General features: G+C 41.2%; 1 protein-coding gene across 1 annotated transcript in view; it reads left to right on the forward strand.

Moving 5' to 3' along the window:
• The first annotated feature begins 4,137 nt into the window (after positions 1-4,137).
• The window catches only part of LOC126282044 (ionotropic receptor 93a), a 139,084-nt gene continuing 119,488 nt past the window's right edge, over positions 4,138-23,733 (forward strand). The window contains exons 1-2 of the mRNA XM_049981461.1: positions 4,138-4,175; positions 23,548-23,686. Coding sequence (XP_049837418.1) covers positions 23,599-23,686 — 88 coding nt within the window. The 5' untranslated portion in view covers positions 4,138-4,175; positions 23,548-23,598. The remainder of the gene's footprint in view (positions 4,176-23,547; positions 23,687-23,733) is intronic.

The following is a 23,733-nucleotide window of genomic DNA, read 5'->3' on the forward strand; positions in this document are numbered from 1 at the left end:
TTGCCTTTCAAGCCTTGCATTTTTAAATATGTGACACTACCGCCACCTGTGTATGTGCGTATCGCTGTGTCTTTGCATTTATCACCTCCATCAGCAAAACAGGGATCAATGATGCAGGTCTTGAAAAACACGCATCGTTGATCAAGAGCGCTTATTTTATCCATTTCTTTGAGGCAGTGTGAATTTTACACTGGCCACTAGCGCATATTGCGAAGATTGACTTGCCCTTGTTTGTAAATGATTCATCTTACCTCAACAAAATTTTGCTTAGGTCTTGCACATCATTTTGAACTTTTTGTAGATAGCGTTCTCAGAACTGTAATCAATTTTGGAAGTCATTGTCGTGAAGCTGTAGGTGCAGCGAAATGTAAAGAGGTTGAAATGCAATGCAATGGAATGTTCGCGGAACACCCGTTTTGTTGGCTCCTCTCGTACTTCCGATGTGTCTCTTCGTGATATTTGTATTGTGTGTTACTGCTGCTAAAATGTTAGTTTCATCGATTGCTCTTCTTTTTCCTTGGAATATTTTATACTCCATTTTCTAGGTGTTTGACACGGTCTGGATACTCTTGAGCATACAGCCGTACCGCTGCTCTAATAGTTTGGCGACAATCACCGTAAACGATATTCACTTTTTTGACTGTTGTATATATTGCGAATGTCTCAATATTTTACCGGCGAGTTACCTGATAGGTACAACAGCAGAACACTGATTGACGGACTGCAAGCTCAAAGACAAACACACAAGAACCACACCTGAGTTACTCGTTCGTTTGTATTTGGTATAACAGAGCAGACGTTTGTGGAACCTTTTCTCCTGATTGCTGGGCAGTGGTCTCCGGCGCTGTTATCTTGATACTATTTGATTAAGTACCATTCGTGTTAAGTCGTTGAAGTTCTCTTAGAATATTCTTTCAAATGCTACAGAAAAAATACATAGTTTCACTCAAAAATTAAAGTCAGTGTCGTAATTCGGCGACTAAAAACTACAAAAATGACTTGAGAACGTCGGGAAATTCCTCATATTGTCTGCTGTAATTTGGTGGATACCTCACCTCGACATATTTATTCACACTGGATATATTGGGGGTGGTCCGTCTTAGCTGCCTCACCTTAATACTGGAGATACTAAAAGGTATCAGATAGATTATATAATGGTAAGACAGAGATTTAGGAACCAGGTTTTAAAATGTAAGAGATTTCCAGGGGCAGATGTGGACTCTGACCACAATCTATTGGTTATGACCTGTAGATTGAAACTGAATAAACTGCAAAAATGTGGGAAATTAAGGAGATGGGACCTGGATAAACTGAAAGAACCAGGGGTTGTACAGAGTTTCAGGGAGAGCATAAGGGAACAATTGACAGGAATGGGGGAAAGAAATACAGTAGAAGAAGAATGGGTAGCTCTGAGGGATGAAGTAGTGAAGGCAGCAGAGGATCAAGTAGGTAAAAAGACGAGGGCTAGTAGAAATCCCTGGGTAACAGAAGAAATATTGAATTTAATTGATGAAAGGAGAAAATATAAAAATGCAGTATATGAAGCAGGCAAAAACGAATACAAACGTCTCAAAAATGAGATCGAGAGGAAGTGCAAAATGGCTAAGCAGGGTTGGCTAGATGACAAATGTAAGGATGTAGAGGCTTATCTCACTAGGGGTAAGATAGATACTGCCTACAGGAAAATTAAAGAGACCTTTGGAGAAAGGAGAACCACTTACATGAATATCAAGAGCTTTGATGGAAACCCAGTTCTAAGCAAAGAAGGGAAAGCAGAAAGGTGGAAGGAGTATATAGAGGGTCTATACAAGGGCGATGCACTTGAGGAGAATATTATGGAAATGGAAGAGGATGTAGATGAAGATGAAATGGGAGATATGATATTGCGTGAAGAGTTTGACAGAGCACTGAAAGACCTGAGTCGAAACAATGCCACCGGAGTGGACAACATTCCATTGGAACTACTGACGGCCTTGGGAGAGCCAGTCCTGACAAAACTCTACCACCTGGTGAGCAAGATGTATGAAACAGGCGAAATACCCTCAGACTTCAAGAAGAATATAATAATTCCAATCCCAAAGAAAGCAGGTGTTGACAGATGTGAAAATTACCGAACAATCAGTTTAATAAGTCACAGCTGCAAAATACTAACACGAATTCCTTAAAGACGAATGGAAAAACTAGTAGAAGCCGACCTCGGGGAAGATCAGTTTGGATTCCGTAGAAACACTGGAACACGTGAGGCAATACTGACCCTACGACGCATCTTAGAAGAAAGATTAAGGAAAGGCAAACCTACGTTTCTAGCATTTGTAGACTTAGAGAAAGCTTTTGACAATGTTGACTGGAATACTCTAAAGGTGGCAGGGGTAAAATACAGGGAGCGAAAGGCTATTTACAATTTGTACTGAAACCAGATGGCAGTTATAAGAGTCGAGGGGTATGAAAGGAAAGCAGTGGTCGGGAAGCGAGTAAGACAGGGTTGTTGCCTCTCCCCGATGTTATTCAATCTGTATATTGAGCAAGCAGTAAAGGAAACAAAAGAAAAATTCGGAGTAGGTATTAAAATCCACGGAGAAGAAATAAAAACTCTGAGGTTTGCCGATGATTTTGTAATTCTGTCAGAGACAGCAAAGGACTTGGAAGAGCAGTTGAATGGAATGGACAGTGTCTTGAAAGGAAGATACAAGATGAACATCAACAAAAGCAAAACGAGGATAATGGAATGTAGTCGAATTAATTCGGGTGTTGCTGAGGGAATTAGATTAGGAAATGAGACACTTAAAGAAGTAAAGGAGTTTTGCTATTTTGGGAGCAAAATAACTGACGATGTTCGAAGTAGAGAGGATATAAAATGTAGACTGGCAATGGCAAGGAAAGCGTTTCTGAAGTAGAGAAATTTGCTAACATTGAGTATAGATTTAAGTGTCAGTAAGTCATTTCTGAAAGTATTTGTATGGAGTGTAGCCATGTATGGAAGTGAAACATGGACGATAAATAGGAAGAGAATAGAAGCTTTCGAAATGTGGTGCTACAGAAAAATGCTGAAGATTTGATGGGTAGATCACATAACTAATGAGGAGGTATTGAATAGGATTGGGGAGAAGAGAAGTTTGTGGCACAACTTGACTAGAAGAAGGGATCGGTTGGTAGGACATGTTCTGAGGCATCAAGGGATCACCAATTTAGTATTGGAGGGCAGGGTGGAGGGTAAAAATTGTAGAGGGAGACCAAGAGATGAATACACTAAGCAGATTCAGAAGGATGTAGGTTGTAGTAGGTACTGGGAGATGAAGAAGCTTGCACAGGATAGAGTAGCATGGAGAGCTGCATCAAACCAGTCTCAGGACTGAAGACCGCAACAACAACAGGTCTTCAGGTCGGTACTTTAGAGCCCATGTCCACTGGACTTTGTTTTCGAGTTTTGGTCCACACTACCACTTCCGAAAAATCGGAAAGCAAAGAGTTTTCAGTAGAAGAGGTGTGTATCACAGCAGTTAAACGAACAAATTCTCATAGTTCTTGAGGTACACATTTTAGAGTCCTTGTCTATTGGATATTTTTTCTTGTTTTGGTTCATTCTACCACCTCACAAAGTTTGTCGGTAGAGTTCTCGTTTATCCTGTAAATACGTTTTGGTCTTGCTTTTCTTGAAAGTGGTAACTGTGAGAGGCGGTTGACAATATTTTGTGTTAGTGTTAAAATATGTTTACGCTCCAGAGTCCCAACCATTTCCACTCCCCATTCTATGTTGCTACCGGATTCCGACCATTTGGGATGACAACTATGTGTATTAAATTTCGCACTGTAAGTACTCACACATCACCTGAGAGTTTAATCATGTGCTGTTCCCACTCTTCTGAATGCACACAATAAGTAAAATTTCGTTACATGGTTTGCAACCAGTGTTGTAATTTTAATGATGAGAAATGACTAAGATTACAGGTTAAAAACTAGATGCCATTCTTGTTGATGTTAGTGGGTGCAAATGTCGTGCAAAGAGAAACAAGTGCCTTACCATACCGAGTTAATGACGAGCTGAGTCCACTGGGTGTGGTGGTAGGGGCGGAGCGGTGGCAGAATACGCATGCTCGCATGGCAGGTTGCCGCTGCGGCAGGCGCCAGAAGCTTCGCAGAGGCCAAAGTAGCGCCAGCGCTCGACGCAACGCTAGCAGGTAACGCAATACTTACTGCCTGTCGCTGCCTACGTTTTTCTCTCCCGTAATGCCATGTACTATGCTATGCTGTTTCTCATTGCTATTATACCGGCTTATAGGAGAACGTGATTGGTGAGACGGCGACATCGGCGCTTCCTCAGTGACTCATGTACTCTTATCATTTTGAATGACAATTATCTGCAGCACTGGGTGTCGTAACTTGAATTAGGGTACGCTTTCAATTTGTCTTTTTCAACATTTCACAGTTTAAACAGTGTAGGCATTTTTAAGTGTTTGGTACAACTCGTCGAATGTAGATATTACAGTCAATTATCCGGATTTTAAAATGAACATCATGATACGAAGCGTTTCTTGAATAGCTGTGACGCAAAATACTTTGCAAGTATAATTCAGCTATTCAGGAAACACTTGGTGTCATGTTAAAATCCATGCGCCCAACTGCATTTTAACAATGTCCGTAAGTTTTGACACTAACTCAAATTAGTCTGACGGGCTATGCCACACCCTTGAAAATGGCTGCGCGTCCGACATTGAGTTCTAGTGAGAAAGACAAAATAAATGTGTTTTCTAATCCAAATTACGACAGTCAGTGTGACAGACTATAGTCACTCAGTAAAATTACTGCTACTGTAGGTCCCACTGCAACTTCAATCTCTTTGTTTTGTGTTTACATAGTGTGTTTATAAATAGCATTAAACATTAGACACTGTTATCTCTTCGTGATCATCACTATAGACGTAATATGGGCGTTATATGAAACGCAGCACAAAAAGTAAAATTAACATTCAGCTATTTCCCAGGTCATTGTTTATTTGTCGTGATATGTCTTTGCCTTGACTCGATGTATAAACAGTCTCGCACACCTCGTTATGGTGACTACCACTGATGTTGTTTAACTAGGAGCTTGAAGGAAGCATAGGGTCGTTTCACTCTTTCCACCTACGCACTCATTTTCCGCTGCTGGATATCCTGAACAGTGGCAAATAAAACAGTTGAGACCAACAAGGAGTGAAGACCAACGGATCTGTGATCTGACCCTCAGTTACGTGCTCGTATTATATTTACGTACTGCATATTCGATAAATTTGGTACTGTTAATACTTTATCCACTCTCATACCGAAGAATAGAGGCGTAGGGTGTTCTTTTACATTTAACAGACGTTTTTCAAAACTTCTCCTAATTCAAAATACTACCGAACTCGGTGATGTTTCGCAGTTGCTAAATACGTATGAAAATTAGATATATTTACGTCATAATCTGGGGTAAACCTGGGAATTGTGTCAGAACCAAATTTCAGCGCCTCGCTGCAACTTCGCCTGCTTTGAACGCATGGTATTCGAAATTATAATAAAAATCGTATAGAATATGAATGAAAACCGTCTGAAAATGTTCTTGACAGACTTACTCCATTTTTACACATGATACTCTAATAAACATTCGGACGGACACAGGCTGTACACTCTTTTAAATTACAATGTACAGTTTTTCTGTTTAAACCAGCTTCGATAATGAAAACGGTGTGCTGTACTATGAAAATGTGCTGTTTTCTTCTTCTTTCTTGCAGTCGATTTTAATTACGATAGCGTGGAGTGTAAACCATTAGATAAATTGTTTCTCTGTATATGTAGTTTTAAACAAAAGTTGTGTTCACAACATTGTGCTGATTTCTTTTCGTTCTCGCAATCAGTTTTAACAAGAATTCTGAATATTATGTAAGTTGTAACTGTGGCATACCGGCCTACAATTAGGATACTCTCATGCGATCTGAATCGTTTGTAACTTTGTAAGGTCACGCGTTCACAGATCAAAACTGCGTGAACTAACATCGTTAAAGCTACTGTAGCAACACAGCCCACTGGAGAGATCTTTTTCATACTCCGTATACCAATGATTCCAACCGATTTACCCACTCCATTTAAGATACTGTAGTTAGAACTGACTTCAAGTCAGGAAATGTAACAGCACACATTTTCGCAACACAGCACTTTCTTTTTTTGCAGACGGTTTAAAAAATGCCTATACATTGTTGTTTAAAAATATGTAGCCTATGTTAGTCCGAATGTTTATTACAGCGTCCGTAATAATTTGTAGTAAATCGGTGAAGACCTCGAGATTTTTCCTAACAACTTTTCCAATTTACATATTGGCATAGATAACACAAGATGTTTTACATTAATGATGAATACACACTAATAACAATAATAAATTACGTACAGTATATAGCGTGAATCACTTAAACTTGCACCCTTTTACGTCGTGAACGGTTCAACACTTCTAAACGATATCATAGGCCAACGGTAGTTGGTAGAGTGGCATGTAATTTTGTTGCACGTGTTAATACTCCCTACTCTTGTACAACTGAGATATTGAAGGAACAATGATATTTTAAAACGGAAACAACAATTTTTTTTATCGGTATTCGAAAGCTCTCGAAAAGGCTTGTACAGCATTATAATCTTCCTTATTGTTGGCGTTGAAACTTTTCGCATAAATTCTGAGAAATGTGCTACAGCTTCAAAGTATGACGTCCTGAATCTATTATTGCAAGTCGAGCTATCAAACATCGCTCCATTGTTATATGCAACAAAAATGTGTTTCCTATTGGTCTATGTTGTAAATGGAACTATCTTCTAGCATATCAGAAGGGACTTCCCAAAACCTTTTCATATTTGTCCATGGATTTTGGTGTGCGATCGTGTTGTAGTTTCTTACGTGTTACATTTTCATCTCCTCCAAGCTTGTTGAACACCACATAACAATTCAGAGAGCAAAGAATCACACTCAATCTTCTACATTATCTGTTGTGTATCAAAATTTTTCATTGGCTAATAATATTAATTTCCAATTTAGATTGCAGGTTCGGCTTTCTAGAGCGCGAGAAGGAAAATATAATAGGATGTGGAGAGCAGGAGTAGCAACTACGAATTATCTGTTGAAACAGCGTCGCTTAAATCACCGCTGAGCTGTACGGAACCCCTGCATACTGTTCGAAAATATAAAATCACATTTAAATTGTAGTGTATAAATAATTTACCAATTTTTTGTGGTACTTACCATAAACTACTCTCCACGCTTCATGGGATAATAAAAGTTGAAATATAATTTTTAGATAAAATTAACTTTCATCTCCTCCAAAAAATATAACACATGCAGCTCCGGAGCAGGAATTTTGTTATCTTTCAATATTCCGTGAGTATTTATCGGTGTCATAAGGTCTATACATTTGAATGTAAAAGCCTTTCTGATAGAGCTGGACTCCAACCAAAACCAATTCCATAAACAAAGTTACAGAATTTACGATCGAAGACTCAAGGGGAAAGCGGGGACAATATGTGATCGTTGCTCGGAAGGACGATAGTCTTCGGTGCGCTACAGATTCAGGCAGCGCGTCCCGGCTAAAAGGCGTCACACATTCTCTCATCAGCCATTACACGAAAAGAGCAAAATACAATTCAGTAATCACATAAAATAAACGCATATAATTCAAAATCTAATAAAAATTTAAATAAAATGTGTCTTACATACATTGTGCCAGCTGTTGCGAGAAAGAGTGTCGCAAATAAGTTTGAGACAGTTTAATACTCACGTTTAGGTAAACGGCTTTTTTGGAAACAAATAAACAGTCTAAAGGGGAGCCTCGCATGAGAACAATGTTTGCAACAAATAGCCAATTCCGGCCGTTTTGCCTTACAGTTCTTAGCACATTAATCTGACTTTTTGCATAAATATGTCGGTTGATATAGGAGTTAAAAGTATTAAACACACAACAAAGTTACAGAGAGTTCTTCTTATGGGGCAGCGACAACTCTGTAAGTCCGCTTTGTAAAATGAAGAAACCGCACAACTGTTGCTTAATGCAGTTTTTTATTGTATACACGAAAGGTTTGGAACACTTGAAGTTCCATCATCTGATGTAAACTGTAGTAATCAACATATTGTGTCACACAACATGGGAGGGGATCCTCAGATCTGAAATGTCAGATAAGGAACTATGAGGCTAAACGTTCTAAAATGAATTAAAATAAATTAAAAGAGAGAATAGGACGTTACTTGCAAATAAAATCTTTTAACAACCTGAGGTCATCCTCACTCCACTATTGTCATGGAACCAAAGGTTATGTGTCAAAAGAGTTAAAAGGGACCTAGAAAAATCCGAAAATGTGGACATTAAGACTCGACACCAAAAGTCACTCCCATTGTCATGTGTTATTACGGGTTTTTTTCGGAAAGTAAGGAACAATCGGTCACGAAATGGAAAATACAGTGAAAATCCGATGAAACTTCGCACATATGCGTTGGGCACTGTGTCTAGCACGTCCATCGATCGCATCATGTCGCTCTCTTCAGTTCTGAGCTCACAATGAGAACGTAAAGATGGCTAGAAATTAGCGTCTCCCGCCAAAAATGAGGGCATGGCGAAAAATTTCGCCTTAAACTATGCAATTCACATACATAACTGTCATGCGGTTCGTTCTACACGACTATTCTCGGCCGCCCTCTGCAGGATCAATGAAGATGGCCCAGCAGCGTTTTCGATGGGAAGTGTTTGATCACCGACAATACAGTCCGTAACTGGCTACCCCTGAGGTTCATCTCTGCTCAAATGAACCGCTGGTAATGAAGACAATATTTTGACACAGACAACGAGCTGCAGTACAGAGTAGAAAATTGTCGAAAAGCACTGGCGGCTGTCTTCTATAACGAGGGAATATAAAAGTTGGTACAACGCTACGACAGATGTCTAAATCTGAGTGGCGACTGTGTAGAGAAGTAGCTGGAAGGTGTAGCTAACCGTTGCAAATAAAACAGCTTTGTTTTCACTGTAGTTTCCGTTCCGCGACCTATCGTTCCTTACTTTCCGAATAGTCCTCGTACAATTTGCACAAAATGGTGGAAATTTAAGTGTTCCGAAACCTGTCGTGTGCACAGCTGTTGTGTGGTTTTTCCACGTTACAAAATCAACAAAGTCACCTGCGCCTATGCGTAATATTATTGCCGAAAATCGTTAAAGAGAAAAAAGGGCGAAGTTTCAAGCCATTTGCCCTGTACTCACTAAACCTCTTCTTCTTGCGTTGAATACAGCCAACTGAGGACTGAATTACTCAGAGGAGTTGTTCTCTCGAACGAGGTTCTTTGTATCTTTCCAGTATTTTTTCATTCTATCACTGTGCAGCTGTTTTTGTCCCTAGGCGAAGATTCTCCAACGTTTTCTCTCTTTCTCTCCAAAAATCTTGAAGGTCTTTTTTATTTTTGATCAGAATATTTCTCTGCTTTCAACATCTTCTTCAGTTATGCTCATCTCTTATAATTCTTTTTGAGTATGTGTCCTCTCAGTGAGCTTCTGGTTGTTGACGAGTTGTTGCCATTTTGTGCACATTTCGACGGTGACGCAGCCGTTTTCTTTAGGTCCCGCGAGATGTGCAGTTACTTTAGCAGGCTGACTGGAGTCCGGATTGCCAGTGTTCATAACAGCGCAACTCGCGGGACCTAAAGAAAACGGCTGAGTCGGTCGTCGAAATATTGTGCACAATATGGCTATACCTCGCCAGAATACCCGGAAGCACACCATTAACTTTTTGAGTATCTTTAAGCCAATAATTTTTGTTCTTTTTGTAACTGAAATATTGCAAGATTCTTTTATTTAATTAATTGAACTGGTGCATAAGTTCGTAGCGATTTATGATAAGTTAACAGATATATGTAACGGAGACTTTAGTCATCAATAACAAATTCTTCTTCACTAACTACAACAGTCTGCCAGAGGTGGCGTATCTTTACGAGTCCGAGACTGTAACAATAACGTGGTTTGAGGTGAGTAACTCGTCGAGCCATTTTCGGAGCACATTTTCATCCGGAAAAGAAGTTCCCTGGCGATTGTTCGATACAGAGAGTAAAAGGTGGAAATCTGAGGACGCGATATCAGGTGAGTAAGGTGGGTTCGCAATGACTTCCCAACTCCCGTATAGTGTTGTCCTCGGTCTAGCAGAATGCAGGCGGGCGTTATCGTGGAGTAGCATCACTTCACGCAGTCTTCCTGGTCGTTGTTCTTGGACTGCGTCTGGAGGATGTCTCAGTTGTTGACAACAAATGTTAGCAGTGATGGTTACACCTGGGGAAAACAATCGTTGAACACCACACTGTCGCTGTTTCATCAGATGCATAACGTTATCTATTGTGGACGCGGAAGTCCTCGTACGGGATGTTGCTGCTTTTTTTGGGATCAACCTTCGTTTACATCTCGTCTTCAGCAACGATACAGTACAGGTATGGTCTATGTTGTTCACGAGCCAACTGATGACGAGCAAGCAGAGGTGCACATATGGCCACCCGCTGATTTGTATTACTTTGGCTTAGAGAATGCGGTATCCATATACCCGATTTTTGAACGTTTCCCATTGTACGAGAATATCACACTACAGCCAAATTATCGCACTTCATACGTCTGCCATTTCTCGAGCGCACTGCTGTGGATCTTTGTGGATTATTGCGTTTAAATGTTCTCCATCAAATCTCGAAGGTCTTCCTGAACTTGGAGAGTTACTAATGTCAATTTTCTTTATATGCTCTGTCCAATGGCATTATCCCAAACACAGCGCAAATGTTTCTGGCCACCTCTGCTCCTGTCACCCCTATAATGAACTCAAACAGAAGAGTAAGTCGGAAATATTCCGATTTCTCCACCTGGCGCCGGCCGCTGTGGCCGAGCGATTCTAGGCCCTTCAGCCAGGAACCGCGCTGCTGCTACGGTCGCAGGTTCGAATCCTGCCTCGGGCTTGCATGTGTGTGATGTCCTTAGGTTAGTTAGGTTTAAGTAGTTCTAAGGGACTGATGACCTCAGATGCTAAGTCTCATAGTGCTTAGAGCCATTTCAACCATTTTGATCCATTTGGCACTTAATTTTCTAGCGTCCACAGCTCCACTCTGTCTATCTCCAAAGGACAAAATGACGATATATAAACCCAAATAGCAACAGTAAAGTACAAAAAAAATGACTATCGATAAATAAACCTGTACAAACAGCCCAACATGCAAAACAAAAACGCTACGAACTTATGCACCAACATAATACTGTCCTCCATTGTTTTTACATCCTTAAACAAACTGGCCTCGCTTGTCCTGATTGTGGCTGAATGCATGGGGATTTTTTTCATAATGTTCTCTGTTGCTTCTTTATACGGATCCCAGAATTTTTTGATGGATTCACCACTTTTTTCCACTTCTTTCAGCATCCCTTACTTCAAGAGTGAAAATGCTACTCCATAACAGCTGCATGGTGCCTACTTTTCGCGTTAATGAGGACTGATTTTTGTATTGTATGTGTCGCTGAAGTGTTGATAAGAAATCTCCTCTGGCTTTGCTTGCTTCCTTAGTCAGTCCACTGATTTCATTGACTTCTTCGAAGTAGTTAAACTTTTGGACTTTGCTTTTCACAAATCTGTTTTCAACGATTTGGTGGCACCTTCGATATTTTGTCATGAACTCTGTTTTGAAAGTCCGGATTTGTTTGCCTGCTCTCTCTTCCGAGGAGGTGATGGCTGATTTTCCATCTTTGTCAGCGACTGTTTGTTTCCTGCCTAGTGTTATTTATTGTTTTAGTTCAGCTCTTTGTAGTGCACCATTCTCTAATGACTTTACCGAAAACGCACTTAAAGAGGAGAAGGAGGGGGACACCATCTCCTTATGGAATTCCAGTTCTGATTTCAAATGGAATTTAAGTTTCGATTTAGTGTTCGCGAGAGATTATGTAAGTAAACTAATTTGTCTGTTATCTACTTCGAATTCTTGTAGTGTAGAGAATAGGGTTAGTGCTCGATAGATCTGTAAGCATTTTTAAAAGCCAAAAAGGCAATGACATAGTTTTGCTTCGCCATGGCATACTGCTTCATTATTGAACTCAGACTGAGGATTTGACCGACATATGATCTTACTTTGTGGAAGTATACAATTACAGCACACTATTACAATTTAAAACTAGGGTCTTATATTACCAGCATGATTAGCAGTCACTGCTGGATAAAGGTCTTCTGACTAACGTCATCCACCCACCTTCTATTAGAGGGTCATCCCAGCCTCCTCTCCTGGAATTCAACAAACAAGCTCCACGGTTCATCTACTACCCATGTTGATATTGTTGTTGATGTTGTTGCGGTCTTCTGTCCAACACTGGTTTGATGCAGTTTCTCGACTCTACTTTAGCCTGTGTAAGCCTCTTCACCTCCGAATTACTACTGCACCCTACAGTCATTTGAACCTGCTCTCTATATCCATTCTTTGGTGTCGTTTTACAATTTTTACCATCCATACTTCCTTCCAGTAACAAACTGATGACTCCTTGAGGTCTCAAAATGTGTCTTATCAGCCGAATCCATCCCATAGTGAAGTTATGTCACAAATTTATTTTCTCCGCAATTACATTCAGTACCTCCTCATTAGTTATTCGATTTACCTATATAACCTTCAGCCGTCCTCCGTAGCACCACAGTTGAAAATCTTCTATTCTCTTGTTGTCTGAGCTTCTTATCGTCCACGTCTCATTTTCTTACAATGCTTCACGCAATACAAATATATTCATAAAAGTCTTCCTACCACTTAACCTTATATTATATTTTAACAAATTACTCTTTTTCAGAAATGATCTTCAAACTATACCTATTCTCTCTACTTCGCCCATCACGTTATTCCGCTGTCCAAATAGCAAAACTCGTCCATTACTTACAGTGTCTTATTTCCTCGCCTAATTTCTTCAGCGACACCTGATTTAATTCGACTGCATTCCATTGCCCTCGTTTTATTTTTGTTAATGTTCATTTTAGAATTTCTTTTCAACACACTATCTATTCCGTTCAGCAATTCTTCCAGGTCGTTTGCTATCTCTGACAGAATCACAGTTTCGTCGGCAAACCTCCAAGTTTTTGTTTATTCTCCCTGAACTTCAAATTCCCTCTCCTTGGTTTTCTTTACTACTTGCTCAATGAATAGATTGATTAGCATCACGGATAGTCTGCAAACATGTTTCGTTCCATTTCCACCCAATTCTTCCCTTTCATGCCCTGTCACTCTTACAACTGCAATCTGGTTTCTGCATAAGTTATAAATAATCTTTCACTCATTGTGTTTTATCCCTGCTACCTTCAAACGCTCAAACAGAGTATTCCTTCATCAAATGCCATAAACGTTGGTTTGTCTTTCTTTAACCCGTCCTCTAAGGAGGACGTAGGGTCAGGAATGCCTCGGGTATTCCTAAATTTTTCCGGAACTCAAATTGACCTTCCCCGAGGGCGGCTTCTGCAGTTTTACCATTCTTCTGTAAATAATTTGTCAGTATTTTGGAACTATGACTTATTAAGCTGTTAGTTCGGTAATATTCACTCTTTTCATTACCTGCTTTCTTTGGTATTGGAACTATTATACACTCCTGGAAATTGAAATAAGAACACCGTGAATTCATTGTCCCAGGAAGGGGAAACTTTATTGACACATTCCTGGGGTCAGATACATCACATGATCACACTGACAGAACCACAGGCACATAGACACAGGCAATAGAGCATGCACAATGTCGGCACTAGTACAGTGTATATCCACCTTTCGCAGCAATGCACGCTGCTATTCTCCCATGGAGACGATCGTAGAGATGCTGGATGTAGTCCTGTAGAACGCCTTGCCATGCCATTTCCACCTGGCGCCTCAGTTGGACCAGCGTTCGTGCTGGACGTGCAGACCGCGTGAGACGACGCTTCATCCAGTCCCAAACATGCTCAATTGGGGGACAGATCCGGAGATATTGCTGGCCAGGGTAGTTGACTTACACCTTCTAGAGCACGTTGGGTGGCACGGGATACATGCGGACGTGCATTGTCCTGTTGGAACAGCAAGTTCCCTTGCCGGTCTACGAATGGTAGAATGATGGGTTCGATGACGGTTTGGATGTACCGTGCACTATTCAGTGTCCCCTCGACGATCACCAGAGGTGTACGGCCAGTGTAGGAGATCGCTCCCCACACCATGATGCCGGGTGTTGGCCCTGTGTGCCTCGATCGTATGCAGTCCTGATTGTGGCGCTCACCTGCACGGCGCCAAACACGCATACGACCATCATTGGCACCAAGGCAGAAGCGACTCTCATTGCTGAAGACGACACGTCTCCATTCGTCCCTCCATTCACGCCTGTCGCGACACCACTGGAGGCGGGCTGCACGATGTTGGGGAGTGAGCGGAAGACGGCCTAACGGTGTGCGGGACCGTAGCCCAGCTTCATGGAGACGGTTACGAATGGTCCTCGCCGATACCCCAGGAGCAACAGTGTCCTTAATTTGCTGGGAAGTGGCGGTGCGGTCCCCTACGGCACTGCGTAGGATCCTACGGTCTTGGCGTGCATCCGTGCGTCGCTGCGGTCCGGTCCCAGGTCGACGGGCACGTGCACCTTCCGCCGACCACTGGCGACAACATCGATGTAATGTGGAGACCTCACGCCCCACGTGTTGAGCAATTCGGCGGTACGTCCACCCGGCCTCCCGCATGCCCACTATACGCCCTCGCTCAAAGTCCGTCAACTGCACATACGGTTCACGTCCACGCTGTCGCGGCATGCTACCAGTGTTAAAGACTGCGATGGAGCTCCGTATGCCACGGCAAACTGGCTGACACTGACGGCGGCGGTGCACAAATGCTGCGCAGCTAGTGCCATTCGACGGCCAACACCGCGGTTCCTGGTGTGTCCGCTGTGCCGTGCGTGTGATCATTGCTTGTACAGCCCTCTCGCAGTGTCCGGAGCAAGTATGGTGGGTCTGACACACCGGTGTCAATGTGTTCTTTTTTCCATTTCCAGGAGTGTATATTTGCTGGAGTATGAGAATATTTCGACTGTTCAGTGTATAGTGCACATCAGTTGGATTAGTTTTGTCATGGTTGGTTCTTCTTTGGATCTCAATAATTTTGAGGGAAGATTATCTACTTCAATGGTCTCGTTTCAACTAAAGTATTTAGTGTTCTGTCAAATTCTTCTCGTAGTATCATATCATCATATCTTAATTTTCATCTACTTCTTCCTCCACTTTAAAATATTGCCTTCATTTCCGTTATATAGCCCTTCTATATATTCTTTACACCTATCGCCCGTTAAGATCCATTTTTCTCAGGAGCGGTAGATGTATTAATTTGAAATTAACGTCACGTACCAAGGACCATAGGCCCTTGGCGGTATAATAAATGTAAGCTGCTAAGCCAATGCACCCAAAAGCTACGGCCATTTAGGTCACATGTTATGATACTCGCAAGCTCATACGTCAAAACCTATAGGGTACTTCCCGTTGTCCTAGTATCATGAAATTTGGCAAGAAGCAAGGTTTCACAGTAAAAGTAAAGAAAAAACAAGAAAAGTTTTGTTTTGTCATTACATCAAGCGAAAAAAATATTTCTTTTGACATTTGTTATCTGAAGTCAAACTTGAAGTTAAAACAGTCAGTAGTGCTGGATTCTGGCTGGCTGGGCCGCAGTGGTGAAAGTCAAACATGAGGCAAGGAATGACTTTAGTCTGCGAATTTTTGTTTCACATTCAGCTCGAAACGCCATATCCATGTGCAGTAATCGCTTCTGGATATGTGATGATGGATAAATTTCGAAACGCGTGTGATCTTTGGCTTTTACCATTGAGACCCAGCCTGAAGGCAAAACTGCTGATTATTCTCTAATAGTGGTCACGTACCTCCTGCATGATTGTATGTCGCATTTACATGATTGAAATTAAAACATTCTCGAAAATCTTGGAATTCCTGGAACTGATGTCTTGCCAGTATCAATGTCGATAACAGGTAAAAATGTTCGAGTTTCTCGATTCCAAGAATGGATGAACTGTCTACATTCTCGTACATGATTAAGATTGTACGGAACGCGCAGTGCGCGGCTCCTACTCGCACTGGCAAATTTTTACTCCTCTGTGTACTTCGTTGATGTCCTACATACAAATATCTAAAACCGCTTTTTTACTCACTTCACTATAACAAGCTGTTTCCACTTATCGATTACCCTGTGTCACACTGAGTCGCTGTTTTAGTGATACCGTCACAGTAAACAGATAGTTTCTTAGTATTATTCTTCGTCTTTGATGGCTGGGAAATATGTGCCGATCATATGCTCCTTCACTACTGTCTTTGGGTATTTTCCTGTTTGACTTGTGGTTTTTTGGTGTAGATTTACCTTTCCCGTGCTGAAACACTGCAACTATTAGTTTAAGGCAGTATAAACTGAAAGAGAATAACGAGTCACTTTACATTGCATTTATCTATTTCTGTGATTCCGCCTTCCGCAAGCAGTAGTATTCAATGAACTGTGGATAAAGCCCGACCAACGGGCATTACATGCACTGTTCAAAAATGTGCTTTGAGAACGCCTAGTTTCTAGCTGAAATATAGATCTGCCAATAAAATTTAAAAAGGACGATTGATAGCTGAAATCTGTTATTTACATTTCAAGCATATGTCGCAGCGACGAGAGTGAGGCCAGTGCAGTTCTTCCATTACCACCACAGAACTGAAGCACAGGCAGACGATTCAGCTGCATGTTCGGAGTGCGTAATTGACAACTATATGTAGCTACATAGTAAAATTATAATTTCGTAACTTCTGAAATGTTCATGTTAGGAATTCAGTCTGCGTCATACACAATACGAAGGCGTACTAAAAGTAACACCTCCGAATTTTTCATGTGAAAACTCTTTTCTTTTTCCTTGACGCCTACATATTTGCAGCCCTCTGCCACTAGAGGGGTCTGAACTGTAGCGTAGAACATGGCGGTTTGTAACGGTGATTATGTCGCTACTTGAGAAAGCGCGTGTTGTAAACGAGTTTCGAGTTCGAAGAGTTCGTCCACACACGGAGCACCCTATCCTTCAGCATGGCTGTGTCAGGCTGCACACGAGCGCTGCGACATCTGCAACAATCCTACGCGCTAGGTTCACTGTCATCGATTACTCTACATGTAGTCCCGACATGGCCTCACCCGATTTTCAACTTTTCCCAAAACATAACGAACACCTTCTGGGACTTTACTTACATAGTGCCGAAGCGGTGCAAGCAGAGGAAGGGCTGTGGCTCCGTCAACAGCCAAACTTCCTACAGTGATGGCATCAACAAAACGATCTGTAGATGGGAGAATGTGTTCGTCGTCAGAGTTTATTGATAAATAAATATACAGACACAAAGAACAAGGATGTAGAATGTTAATAAAGTTTGTTTCGTTTAGAAAGCTTTGAGTCTACACATAAAAAAAAACCGGAGGCATTACTTTTCAAAATGTCTCGTAAATATTGCCGCAGTTCTGAGGTACTGATTTTTTGTGTAGCTTTTTTCTCCCAATACCGGTTGACATTTAAGACACATTTTCCCACTGAGTAAATCTCATTTTTTTATGTTATATATAAGTAGTCAGATCATAAAAATTAATAACTGGTCAGTAACAAACGTGGCGATCTGTTCCCCGTAACGGAACCGCATGGGCGAACGCTGTGGTAGAGTATTTGACGCGCGTGTGGACCGTTGTGCGCCATATTTAACCAAAATTATCTCGTGTTCGCAAACTTTGAGAGAGTTCCGATTTGGAGTAGATGAATATATGATAAATTGTTCAGATTTTTTCCACATAATATTTTCACCTAACTTCAATAGCAAAAAAAGTTTCCCGCATGTAGAAAATTCGGTAACATTGTCATAAAATGCAATTCCGTAAACTGTCCATAATGGCCTTAGTAATTTATTGCCGCACTGAAAACTAGATCGGAACACAGTCCAGAACACACCGATGCTCGTTCCATATTTTTACACCGAATAGTGTGGGAAGAGTGATAGTCTGGAGTGACATTTCTTTTGATAGGAAGACGCCTTTGTTGTCATCAGCAGCACCCTTACAGCATTCGTCGACAATGTTCTACGCCCCATTTCGTTGCTTCATGACAAGCCATAGTGGGCTTACATTTCAGCAAGATAATGCCCGCCCGCACACAAAGAGAGTTTCTACTGCTTGTCTTCGTTCTTGGCAGATCCTACCTTCGCCAGCAAGGTCGCCGGAGCTCTCCCCAGTTGAGAACGTTTGCATCAGTATGGGCACGGCCTATAACTAGCTGGGGAGTTTGACGATCTAATTCGCCAGTTGGACAGTATTTGACACGATATCCCTCAGGAAGACATCTAGTAACTCTACCAATCAATGCCAAGCGGAATAACAACTTGCGTAAGAACCAGAGTGAACCAACGCGTTATTGTTTCAAATGGCTCTCAGCACTATGGGACTTAACATCTGAGTACATCAGTCCCATAGACTTAGAACTACTTAAGCCTAAGGACATCACACACATCCAAGCCCGAGGCAGGATTCGAACCTGCGACCGTAGCAGCAGCGTGGTTCTGGACTGGAACGCCTAGAACCGCTTGGCCACAACGGCCTGCAAACGCGTTATTAACTTGCTCAAGTTGTGAACCTATTTCTCTTGAGTAAATTATCCAAATTATCTGAAATTGTAATCATTTGTTTGTCTGTACATGTACATCTACCTATTTTCGTGCTATTCGGGCAATTACGTCTATGCACTAGTCAGTAAAACAGACCACCTTATAGGGAATTACAAATTGCAACTTCGTTAATTTTGTTTACATAATAAAGAAGGTGCCAAGATTACGTCAGTTTGCGCAGCAAATGTTCGATAAACTCAGACTAGGCTAAAAACTTTGAGAGTTTGGTTAAAAACATTTCGTTATTTTTCTTTTTCGTAAGATGTAATGTCCAAAAGATTCCCTTTTTATTGCAATTTCTTTGTAAAACTTAGCTATTTTAACAGATTTTTCTAAATACACAGTCATAAAGATTACTTACTAATGTATGATAATAATGATGGTTTTGACGCTAAGGAAACTTCCTTTAACCTGATGTATTGATACCCATGAGGACTGTATGCACCAGTTCACCTTAATTATTTTGACATTCACAATTTTTTTATGACTTTGTTAATATGTAGGTGACTTAAGGTTAGTCATTTGACCGAATGTGGTTGTCTGTGGTGGTTTCGTGATGCCGTTCTTTAACTTGAACACCTCGTCATCATCCTGTACTACTCACTGCTCAGACCGGTTCTCCGCCATATCGTGGGGGAACAGAGTAAGTCCACATACGCAGCCCACACACTGCGGCTGTGACACCACCTGCAAATGAACACAGTACGTCTAAGTGCACCTGAAGCCCGCAATTTTATTTTGATTTTCCTTTTGTTTATGTGCGCCTCACAGTCACCAGCTTCTAAACATCCCATTTCATTAAGCGCCGGAGTACTCAATGTCTGCTCGTCTACTGCAACTACTTCTGTCAGTGAACTGTATCATAATGATATTTTGTCTATGACAAACAACTTCCCCACTTGATACAGTATGCCACACTCTTGATTTTTCCTAAATCACACGGTTTTATATGACAACATCATCGTCGATTTTCGTCCTCTTTCATGCCAGGTCCGAGCATATGTTTTGTCTCCAATGACCACTTCGTCGACGGGAGATGAACATGAATGTTCTTTTTTCTACGATAAGATCGCATTGCGTGGAGTACGGTTGGCTATTCAAGGAAAATATCGTAAACAATCCCTCATATAATTGTTTCGCATATTCATCCCCTACTTACCTTGCCTAGGTACACTTCAGGACACACTACAAGTTAATGCCATGTGGTCGTACTTATCTTTCTCAATGGCACTGGTCACGTCTAAGACTGTGGGCACTTGGGTTCATGTATGTTTTCAATTTAATTTCCAAATATGCGTTGTTAGCACAACTAAAATAGCACTGTAACTAATTTATTCACATCGTAGCAAAAGCAGACACTTAATATAGCATCTTAAAAACCATAGCTGGTTAAAGTAAATATTTCTAACACCAGAGTACGGGCAGTGACGTGAATTGCACATTCTAACACATCGAGACTAAATCGAACAATATTGCAATAGATAATTACGTATTTAAATAAAAACTTTTTTTAATGTAACACTTTTTAACACGAATGAAGAATGTAAAATAATTTTAACTAACACCATGCAGATTCCTAACCCCGTACAGAAAGTACCGAAAATGTGTGCTTATGAAATTTTATAGCTATGAAAATATTTGTAGAATTGGAAACATGCATCAGTTGTGTATTGCATGCTTTCCACGTTTATCGTTTTAAATTCTTCAAGTATTTTCATAGCTGTTAAAAATTCACAAGCTCAAGTTTTAAGGACTACCTGTGCGGGGTTGGGAATCTGTATGGAGGTAGGAGAATTTATGTTAGACCTCTGCGTTTTAAAAACATTTTATGTTGAAAGGTTTTTTGTTTAAACTATTATTTTCTTTCTTTTGTCTTGTGTTTGTCATATTTTTCAATAGATTTCAAACATTTTGATGAGCTTACAATAGAGGCATGTGCTAAATTTCTGGATTGTTTCAGTTTATCGTCATGTTCCTTCTACTATTACACCTCGAAAGTCAAAGTTTTGGAAAATCTAGCTCACACGGGGACTTACCACCAACTGTTCTTACGACGAAACATTCGCAAGTGGAATAGGAAATGGCAGTGGTACATCAAGTATCCTCCGTCACACACCAAACACGAAAGCGGATTATTACTGCACTGACATCGAGTTATGAGCAAGTTTGGAAGTTCCAAGTCTCTGCCTCATGAGGAATTTAGTTTAAAATAAATTACAAAATTTGTACCGAACGAACAAACAAGAAACCGTGTTAAAATTAAGTGCAACGTAGTCGTGAAACACATAAAAATGGCAGTATTTCTCGTGTTGATTATGTGTGTGCTCTACAGTTTCATTTAAATTCTATTACTTGTACATATAATAGTCATATTATATTTAATATTCTTGTAATGATTTTTCATTCAGTTCAACATAATCTGATTGTATCTTAAGGATAAGTAATTCACCCATAAAAGAAGTCGCCTACAAAACACTTGTTCGATCGGTTCTTGACTACTGTTCAGAAGTCTGGAAGCCTTACAAGGTTGGATCAGCAGAAGAGATACAGAAGCTCCAACGAAGAGCGCCGCGTTTCGTCACGGCATCGTTTATTCGGCGCGAAAGCGTTGCCAAAATGGTCACCAAATTCCAATAGCAGGCGCTACAAGAGAGGCGTTACGCATCACGGGGAAAAATGAGCAACGTATTACTTCCATCCATACACATCTCGTGAACAGAGAATACCAGGGAAGTTAGAGGCCTTATCAGTCACTCTTCCCACGCGCCATTCTTCTTATGCAAATGGAACAGGGAAAGGAGGAAGGCACGAGGTGTGTGAGAAAACTAATGAGACTGATGATTCATCCACCAAAGTTGTTATTTTTTTCAAACAGCAATATTGCCCCTTCAAAATAGTTCCCTTCGGCTGGTACACGCCGGCGAAGTCGTTGTTCCCAGTCTTGGTAGCAGCGCTGAAAGACTTCAACTGGTAAGGCCTTTTAAATGTCGGTCACATTCTTTTGAATGTTCTCCAGAGTCCCAGAATGACGCCATTTTAAGCCATATTTCAATTTCTGGGAAAGAAAATAGTCACAAGGACTCAGATCTGATGAATAGGGGGGTAGTGGAATAACCGGAATGCCTTTTGAGGTCAAAAACTCCATGACGTATGTGGCCGTGTGACATCGGGTGTTGTCATGATGCACCGTACACTTGTCTGAAATGTTCAGTCCCACTCGATTCACCCTTTTCCTGATCCTTGAAAAGACATCTTTGGAAAGCACCTATCGGTAGTTTGTCCTGGAGGAACAACCTCACAAGAGCACGCACAAGTTCTACGTTTTCGTCGGTTTTTGAAGCTGAAGTTCTAAAAAACCTAAACTATACTCCGTCCGAACAGGCTTTGGAAGGCCCAACGGTACCAACCGGCCGCCGTGTCATCATCAGGCCACAGGCGTCACTGGATGCGGATATGGAGGGGCATGTGGTCAGCACACCGCTCTCCCGGCCGTACGTCAGTTTCCGAGATCGGAGTCTCTACTTCTCAATCAAGTACCTCCTCAGTTTGCCTCACAAGAGCTGAGTACACCTCGCTCGCCAACAGCGCTCGGCAGACCACATGGTCACCCTTCAAAAAAATGATTTGTGGTAGCGAAAACCTTGCGTCCTTGATAAGGAATGTTTTCCATAAGCATGTTTCAACTTTTCAGAGGTCACACTTGCGGATTCCTCAAGTTTAAGCCAAAACGTGATGGCACAACGTTGCTCTAAAATCCCCTGTTCCATTCTCGTAACACATGACAAAAACACAACTTCACTGATGGAGCTCTCAATAATCTCATGATAGCTATACGGATATGAAACTCGGACTGAGTATCTGGAAGGAATGAACACACCGGTGTATTCAAGTAGAACAGGAGTTGCCAGATCGCTCACAGTGTTGCCAGTCTCATTATTTTTCCCACACACCTTGTATAGTGGTACCAGTAGTATCTCCGCCACACACTATAATTTGGCTTGTGGAGTATAAATGTAGATCTAGCTATCCAAGTGAATATAGCCGGATATTCCGACGGCCTGCTTCGACTTCAGGAACCCTCATTTACAGCACACAATATTTCGAAATATCACATACGGTGTAAACTACTTAACAAACCCTCAAAAACCCCATTATTAGGCACAGATGTTACAATATCCCTATATTCGAATATCTGAAAGTGTGAATAGGCTTCATGTCTTGATATTCAGGATGTATATGTGTGCATCGTGTTATGTCTGAATCAAACCAGAAAGCCGCGCGGGATTAGTCGTGCGGTCTCAGGCGCTGCTGTCACGGACTGTGCGGCTGGTCCCGGCGGAGGTTCGAGTCCTCCCTCGAGCATGGGTGTGTGTTTGTCCTTAGGATAATGTAGGTTAAGTACTGTGTAAGCTTTGGGACTCATGACCTTAGCAGTTAAGTTCCATAAGATTTCACATTATTTGAACATTTTGAACAAACCAGAAAATACCAAGATACAATATGCTGTAGTTACTGATGTACGTCACGAAACATTTGGATTTGCTATTAATATGACGTAATTTTAGGTTAGTTGTTAAAAGAGCTGCGATCGGCAGCAGCCGAGCAATTACGACCCAGTGCAGGAAATTTTACTTAAATGATAAATGGCGGTGACGCGTGGAACGAGGCAAATTTATAAAATTATGTCACAACAGCCACATAGCATCGCTGTTGTCCTGAAACGGAAAAGACCAACATTACGATTTCACAACATATTCCGCCTATAAGGTCTTTTGTTAATGTTTAAACGATGTCATTACTTCATAAGGCTCTAAGTATACTGAACAGTACTTTCTCTACAGTATTCCTTTGTTTGTTTGTCCCACAGGGGAAGTACTGTTCGAAGCAAGTGACTACTTCGAAGTTGGAGAGCACCAGTATGAATATTTCGTCCGTCTTAAAGATGGTGGTAACCACCGTATGTTCCAACTACCTGCACAATGGCACCAAGATGGAGGTGCCCGAAGGTAAGGTGGCTGTAGCCTAGAAAAGCAACAGATTACTACTACTTTCT

This window comes from Schistocerca gregaria, chromosome 7, assembly GCF_023897955.1.
Source record: "Schistocerca gregaria isolate iqSchGreg1 chromosome 7, iqSchGreg1.2, whole genome shotgun sequence".
NCBI lineage: Eukaryota > Metazoa > Arthropoda > Insecta > Orthoptera > Acrididae > Schistocerca > Schistocerca gregaria.